Source organism: Artemia sp. Qi Xiang Cuo, chromosome 1 (assembly GCF_049724085.1).
Source record: "Artemia sp. Qi Xiang Cuo chromosome 1, ASM4972408v1, whole genome shotgun sequence".
Taxonomy (NCBI): Eukaryota; Metazoa; Arthropoda; class Branchiopoda; order Anostraca; family Artemiidae; genus Artemia; species Artemia sp. Qi Xiang Cuo.
In genome coordinates, this window is record NC_142794.1 from 48347110 (window position 1) to 48355712 (window position 8603).

Sequence of the window (8603 nt, forward strand, 5' to 3'; positions counted from 1 at the left end):
GTGTTGTCTTGGGGATAGCATGATTAGCTGTATTTACTAGTGAAGATGTCAAGGCTTCAGCATGTGTGTCAACTGTTGTGTTAGAAAAGCATGAACTTTGGGTGAAACTTGTAATTTCATCATTTAGCTTATTTTGGAACATAGACCAATTTGCTTTAGTGTTCATATATTTGGAGGTATGAGATAAAGTTTCAGCAGGTTCATTTAGGGAGCAAACTATAGCAAAGTGGTCATTTTTACATGAAAATAAATTTGTTTTCTTGTTCTTCATTGCGTTGCATCTTGAGTAAATATATCGTAAATTATGGGGATATTCATGACAAGCTGTGTTCTATGACAGATGTTCTTATGGCAGAAAAAAGTGTCACTTGGGAATATCCAACGGATAGCAAAGCTGGCTTGTAAGACTGTCTAGTGAAAATTATGCTCAATACTGACTAAAAAATCAAATTTTTCGAAATTTTATTACACTAATATTATCCAAAACAATTTATCTCAACAAACTGACATTAGCGATTTTGTCTCAGTTATGATCCTGTAAGGTTTTCAAAAACAATTTTATCCGTGAAGTTGCTGATTGAAAAAGTAGAGAACACAGGGAAAACTTGATGTATCATTTAAACTCTAAAGAGTTTAATAATTTAACTTTGGTTCTGAAGGCAACTAGCTAGAAGCACTTACCGCTTTCGGATGGGACTCATATTCCTAGTTTACCTAATTCTTGTCTTCACGCGAATATTGTTTTGACAGCTTTCTCCTAGATGCAAACATCGAAGGGGAAGCTGACTTGGGCAGCCAGAGCTAGTGAAAACACCTTTATAGCTAGTGTAGAAGTCAAACCAGCAGCAGTGTTGTCAATATGATAGTGATCCTGTCTTGTCATGCGTTTTAAAGTTATAGGATTTAATAACTTTGACAATTTTCCTGTCTTGTCTCAATGTATAGCTTTTTTCCTTCGAGAATTTTAGAAAGACCTGCCTTAGATTAAAGATCTGAAGCGTACAGCTAAATTTTCTGAACTCCCTTGGTCTATGCTCCAACTGCGTGGTTAGTCTTGTATTTTTTCATTTGTGTAACAAATGAAGTAATGATTTTGATAAGGCTCTAAAGAAAAAACTGGTACATTTGAAGTGGCTATTGGTAGCTCTAAAAGCTGTTTCCACTGGCAGGGCAGTTGGTCGACTTTTTCTGATAAAGGGATAATGACGACATGTGCTATTAGATTCATCGTCTCATTTGTAGTTTTTAATTGAACTTCTTGTGGGCTTTTTAAACCAGAGAGCATTTTATTTGTCAGTAAACAAGAAAATTCACATTATAGGCTTACAGACATCGGCAGAAATTCAAACAAAATCTTCCTAATTCTCAGAACCAGTATGTGTTCTGGTAGTTTACCTTTTCCATAGAGCACTACATCAGCTGCGAAATGTGATACGAATATTGGGTAAGCGTGGTTTTCATTACGTTTACAATATTTAAACTGTTTTTTTTTTTTGGGGGGGGGGGGGGGGGGAAGACCTAGGTGAGGTTAGGCTATGTATCTAATATATGCTATGCTTTACCCCCCCCCCCCTAATGAGCAAATATATAGCCCAAATTTGTTTCTAAACTATTATCCTATTTTATTATATTTCATTAGCATTAACCAAACTTGACTTTTTTTGTGGGTACCATATTATATATAAGTACCGAATATTGTTTGCAGTGATTAGTGTAGTGAGACTTTGAGCCATGGTAATTAACCTTAATTAAACTTAAAAAAAATTCAGCATCCTGCGAGTTTGACTAGATTCACTTTATATTCATAATAAAGTGTCAAAAAGTCATCTAAAGTACTATCAGATCTCAAAGACAAGCGTTTAGAATAGCTGGGTGCTATTAGGCCAGCAAGCCTATAATTATAAGATTTGGGATCGAAATCTGACAAGTTAGAACAGAAATTTTGATTACAAACATCGATCTTGAGGAAGCAAAATATTTAAAACATCAAAACCAGACTAGAAAACAAAATGATTCTTCCTGTCAAAGATCTACCGATATATGAAGAACCAGAAGAGATTTATAAGTACTATTTTTTTTTCCACAATAGGAAGGATATTATTTTTTCAAGTAATGTACTTTTGAAGCATCATGCCAAGAAAGTATTCAGTGAAAACTAGGCTATGGCCTGCAACAGATCATAGCCTAGCCTTGACCAACCAGTCAAAAGCCAGGACAGAATTTATTTAGCCTAGGTAAAGCTGCAATGATGATCCAATAATGCAAACAAGGTAACTGTACACTTGCAAACAGAGATAATGTTTCTTCTTAAATAGAATTTGAGTAATAGCCTATAGGCTAGGCTATTTACAGGGTTGCAGTTTTGTCCCTGGGATAAATTCTGATACAAGTAAAGACTATTAGCTCTTTGACATAGCCTATAAAACATATTAATTTTGACTTGATGCGTCAAGTGGTTCTGAAGAGGCTACAGATACACCACTTTGATGACATGGCAGCCTTTAGTTCCTTTTGATCTGCCTTGCAACTTAATTCTGCATAGATTATAAGTCCCAAGCAAGCTTATAGTCTAAAAGTGTTTTGGTAGATCAGAAAAAATTGTTTTAGCTGCTTTCTGCTCCACCAACATAAATTTATAAAAAATACTTATAAATAAGTATTTTTGGAATATTTTACTCTTGAACAACTTGTTTATAAACTAGTTATATGTTTTTAACCATTTTTAGATAACTTAACTAGTGTTGATAACTTCTTTGTGTGGTTACAATTCAGGGTATATAGCCTATTTGCACATTAGGGGGTAGGGGTGGGTAAATTTGAATTTTGGATAGAAGCAATCATTATATTATTAAAGAGTATAAAAAAAGACATAAACTGGTATACTCATTTTATTCATAGGTCAGTAATATGAACTGCAAAAAATTTACCCCTTGATACTTGTAGTATCTATTGGTTTACCTCTCTCCCTTCACAAATCTTAATTTGATATCTTCTTGATCTTGCCCACAACACTCCCTGAAAGATTTATTTTTATCTCCCAAGCCATTCCCAAGATATTGCAAATAAATACATTCTAAGACCACACTGGCTACACATGACATGAGAAACCAAGAGAGGAAAGGATATAGTAAAAAAAAAAATCAAATTGGTTAGAAAATGAGGATTTTGTCAGTCAGTGGCAAATTAACAAGCAAATATTTTGACAAGGAGCTCTGCCAAGTTGTCTTCAGTGCTAAAAGAAAACAACAAAATCTAACCTTTCAAAGTGAACTTGACAAGAAGAGAAAAGATACTGAATCAAAAACCAGCCAGAAATCAATGAAAGATAATTCACCAATTTGATTCAACAAATATTCATTACTTTGCAATAGGTTTTACCTGTGTGGAATTTCGATATTAATTAGATATGCGGACAGGTTGTCTTAAATTAGACTGGGTAAAAATATTGATTGAGTCTTTTAATATTAAGTTGATAAAAAATGGGCTAAAGGAAATATCTCATGTGTCTCTATTTATAGCCAAATTTCTGTTTATATGTTTTTGATCTCAATTTCCTCTTTAAAAGATTGCAATAGGCCAATCTGCAGTAGTATTAATATTGATTGAGTCTTTTAATATTAAGTTGTTATAAATTGGGCCAAAGGAAATATCTCCTGTTTCTCTATTTATAGCTAAATTTCTGTTTATATATTTTGATCTCAATTTCCTCTTTAAAAGATTGCAGTAGGCCATTTACTATAGGGCTAGATATTAAGGTTGCCTCTTCAAAAAGAACTAAATGTCCAGGATTTTCAAAAATTATGCAGGGCCAAAGCTGAATCAAAGTTGTCATTTTTATTTTCTAATCTCAGGGCTTACCTATTGAAATTTTGTGTTCATGCAATCATTTCTCTAGTTGTTGATGGGTCCTACCAGTGTAAAATTTCCCACATAAACATGCAACTCTGTAGACACCACTACCCAGTATAGGGTCAGTTTTATCCTTTTTTGAGTTAAAGAAACATTCAACTTTTTGTTCAGTTCTGAAAGAAACAGAGAGATTATATTGTTTTTTAATTTCTCCAAGTTTGTTGCTGAATTTTGAGATGTATAAAAAAGTGGCAAAAGTTTTGTTCTCAATTGCCAGAGTAACTGAATCAAGGGGGACAGGCTGTCTATTTTCCTGTTTTATCTTTTTTAATTGTCTATCTATGATATTTTTAATAAGGTTAATTGGATAGCCATTTCAGAATAGAATATCTTTAAGATAATTTAATTCAGAATTTACATGATTATTTGAACAGATTTTTAGAAATCTGTCAACTAAAGAGATTATTACCCCTCTTTTCACAGAAAGAGGGTGATTTGACAAGAATTATAGATACCAATCATTATGGGTCGGCTTTCTATATAGAAAATTCAAGGCTAGGAGTATTTTTTGTAAGTAAAACATCCAAGAAAGGGAGCTTTCCTGAATCTTCCAGTTCTATTGTGAATTGAAGATTTGAATCAAAAGAGTTCAAATGTGCCAAAAATCTGTTACAGAGCCCTTTCCATGTTCACAAAAAGAAAGAATATCATCAACAAAGCAAAACCAAAGATAGTGTTTTAAGTGGAAACTATTCAAAGCAGTTTGTTCTATGAAATCCATGTAAGAATTTGCCAAATAAGGAGACAAAACAGTGCCCATGGGTAGGCCAATGATTTGAAGGAAAAAGTTTTGTCTTGGAACTTAAAAAACAAAGAGAACTTGTTGCAAAGACAAACAAGCATCATTATTTTGTCAATTTCCAAGGTTTTGTATTCTGACCAAGCAAAATTTTCCTCTAATTTTCTTTGCAAGGCCTGCTCACATTTATGGACATTGCTTGAAGTGTACATGAAAACTAGATAAGATAGTATTTTCTGTCATACTTTGATTTTTTAACTTGTCAACAAGATCTGTGGAATTTTTTGTGTAAAATTCCTGTGTGCTTAAAAGAGGTTTAAAAATAGTGGATAAGAACTTCCCTACACCTGTAGATGGAGAACTATAACATGCTAAAATAGGATGTAACAGAATAATATTTTTGCCCAGTCTAGTTTAAGACAACCTGTCTGCATATCTAATAAAAACTGAAATTGCAGACAGGCAAAATCTATTGCAAAGCAATTAATACTTGTTCAATCAAATTGGTGAATTCTCTTTCATTGATTTCTGGCTGGTCTTTTTATTCAGTATCTTTTCTCTTCTTGTCAAGTTCACTTCAAAAGGTTAGATTTTGTTGTTTTCTTTTAGCACTGAAGACAACTTGGCAGAGCTCCTTGTCAAAATATTTGCTTGTTCTTTGTCTTCATATTTTGCAACTGGCTGGCAAAATCCATGTTTTCTCATGTTTTGATTTTATGTCTTCTTTTATTATATCCTTTCATCTCATGGTTCCTTACACTATTGCAAATGATTTGAAACTGCTTGTGAAAATTGAATATTTTTGGTTTACTCAGGTATGCATGTTGTTCCTAAAGTATGCTGTGATCTGTAAGACCTAGTTTATTAAACAACTAAAAACCAAACTGGGTGCCTTATCTGATTAATCCTGGCTCTGAACAATGGAGAATTTGCATAATTAAGAACCATTACCCCTGGCCCTATGATGATTACTGTGGAGGCCTTCTCATCAGACCTTTCAATGCTCCTGAAAAAAATATCTCTCTCAAGATTTTGATCCAGCCTCATAAGGGTTAGAAGAGCAAAACTAAGTAAAGAGCAGCTGAGAGAGGCTGGTTGCCACTAATCACTTAGGTTCAAAAAGGCCATTAGAATGTGCAGTTTCCAGTTGAGTGAGCCCCCTTTCAAGTTTCTGCAACCGTCCTTTCATATTAGAAAAGAAACAAAGTTTTAAAAAGAAAATTTGTTAGTACTTTTGTGATCTTTTGTTGAGACCCTATTTGGGAGAACAAAAATTTGCTTTCTATTTTCCCTTCTGCAAGGATGTAGCTTATGGTTCAACTGGGAAGAAATTGTTTAGGTCCATTTGTTTTTTGTTTTTTTTTTGGCGGGGGGCGTGCCTTGGAAAACTTTGCACATTAGGTTCCTGTTGGGCCTATTTAATTGTGGTTGTAAGGGTCAAAATAATCAAGGACAAAATGTTTTTGGTCCATTTGCACCTCTCCTCCCTCCCACAAGTTAAATGGTTGATCCTTTTAACCCAGAGAAAACATTCTAGAGGTGCACCAATTGAGAGGGAAGCAGTCTCTAGATTGTGGAAATACTTTTTTGTCAGTAATTGCATAAAAATAGGAAATGCTCCCTCCCCCCTAGATTTTGAAAAATCTATTAATTGGATCTCTGTAAATAAAAAACCTTGCCCCTTACATTTTCAGGAATTAGTGCTTCTGGAACAATCCCTGAAAGCTTTATAAACAATTTACATTATTAACAGCTCTTGGCTAGGAGTTGTGGGGCTCATGCACCAGAGGTATATTTCTTTGAGGTTTTAATTATTTTGAACGTAATAGATATCTCAAAATTTGGATTGGATGTTTTAGGAAGTTGTGGGGGGGGGGGGAGGTAGCAAAAAGGACACAGAAGGATGTTGGTATCTTCAGTTACTTTTGACTCTTAAAAAAGGTGCTATATATTCCAGACTACTATCAAGTGAGTCATCTCTGAAGTTTCTAGAACCACCCTTTCTATATTTGATATGATTGTGGTTAAATGACTCCACCATCAGCTTGTATATGATTGATATCCACCATAGTTGATATGGTTCCATGCTTGATTCTGCAGAACTTTCGTTTGATATGTTTGTAATTCTCCACTGTAGGCCTCTTTTTGTTTCTCTATCCATTGAAGGCTACAAACAGCATTGAAGGGTGAACATCACAACATAGCAAGGAATTTGAGTACATTTGCAGGATTGCTTAACCCCCTCTTTGTTATGTTGTTTTATTGTTGGTTGCCTGAATATTGTTTGCTGATTTGATCCCAGCAAAACTGGGGCTAGGAACACCAAGACAAAACTGGCAAACCAAACATCAAAAGTAGTCATGTCAAAAATTTTGAGACAAAGCATATCCATTGCAAATATCTTTACTGTAGCTTCAAATTATGTGAACAAGAAAGACTGCCATGCTTTGACTAGAATTCACAACAGCTTAGACGAGTAAGTGTTTTATCCAATATAGTTTTTTTTGTATTTCATAGCTGCATATTTTTTATACTAAAGTAAATCAGCTAATTCCTATGTTAACTGAATTACAGAATGTTTTGACAAAAGTACAGCATGACATTGCCTAGTAAATCCCAAAAATGGAAACATCATTGAGTAAAATGAAATAAAAAATGAATGGCTGCCATGCAACATCTAACCTGACAGGTGGGGATAGAGAAATTGTAATATAAGAGCAAATAATTTAAAAACTGAACCAGAATCAATTCTCCCACACAAAGACACAAGTGTAGAAATGGTTACAATCTGCATGAGAGGGATAATGCCCCTAAACATTTTAAAGGAAAGAGTACCATTTGCAATTTACTGGAAACAAAATATATTTAAACGTTTTGTCTTTTATAATGTTCATAGATCAAAATTTCTTAGAATTCCAGGAATGAATATCATAATATATTAAACATTCAATCTACTTTCATTATATTCTTCTGGTAGTCTTTGTTATTATGGTCGTTTTCTTTCTTTATTTGTTGATTTTGTTGACAAAAGAAAACAAATTACAAGAAAAAAAACTGTTTTCAGTAAAGTGCAAATGATTTTGTTTTATTTAGAATTCTTAGGGGTGTCAGCTCTATTCTTGTTTGTGAAAATTTTTATTCATTTTAAGTTTGACTTTAAACAATATTTATTGTTGTTTTGGGTCTTCTTATTTATTGATAGTTATTTCTGTTAGTTTTAAGTCTGAAGTACTATTCGACTTTATTTTTACTGCTCTTTAGCTTAATGCAGCTCTTAATTTTTCTCTAAAAATTTCCTTTTTGAACGAGCTATTTAAAATTAATCAGGGGCGTAGTTTAAAAGATGACATGTATGTAATTTAGTAGTCTTTTTTTCAGGGAAGGGGGATAATATTCCTTAAAGGAGGATTTTCTGATGAATGAGTTATGCTATTTCCTTTGCAATATTCTTTTAAACTTTTAAGGAAGAAGGTGACACTAGAATTTTCCCATTAGTAATGAGTCTGTCAATACAAACTTATTATTCTTTTTTATTGGAAAATTGCAGGGTCAGCTAGGGGCTTTAATGTTTTTGTATAGTTGTTTTATTGGCAAAAATCTGTTTTTAATAGATTATTTTTCAAATTTTTGAGAGTGAATTGGGACATAAGTGCCAAAACAGAAATCCGTATGTATTTACATACAACCCAGAATGGTCCCTTTAAAGCATGATTACAACCTTTCTAGTGTACAAAACTTAATGGAACATTGGTCTATAAACAAAGAAAGAGCACCCTAGGAATCATGAATCTGAAACCTCTAACATTCAGTTTTGTAGGGATGTGAAATTTAATTGGTATGTCACTGTTAAATAAAATAATAACTTTTTGTTTGCTATTATGTGATCTCTGTGTTCTTTCTTATTATTTAGTAAGTTATCATATATAATTTTGATTAGTTATGAATACATCACAAC

At 33.3% G+C, this 8603-nt stretch overlaps 1 protein-coding gene across 2 annotated transcripts in view; it reads left to right on the top strand.

The window, feature by feature from the left end:
- The first annotated feature begins 1972 nt into the window (after window positions 1–1972).
- The window catches only part of Mic26-27 (MICOS complex subunit 26/27), a 44696-nt gene continuing 38065 nt past the window's right edge, over window positions 1973–8603 (top strand). For both annotated transcript variants that reach the window (XM_089095287.1, XM_089095296.1), the window contains exons 1-2: window positions 1973–2065; window positions 8586–8603. The exon at window positions 8586–8603 is cut by the window's right edge and continues 128 nt beyond it. In XM_089095287.1, coding sequence (XP_088951413.1) covers window positions 2010–2065; window positions 8586–8603 — 74 coding nt within the window. In that variant the 5' untranslated portion in view covers window positions 1973–2009. The remainder of the gene's footprint in view (window positions 2066–8585) is intronic.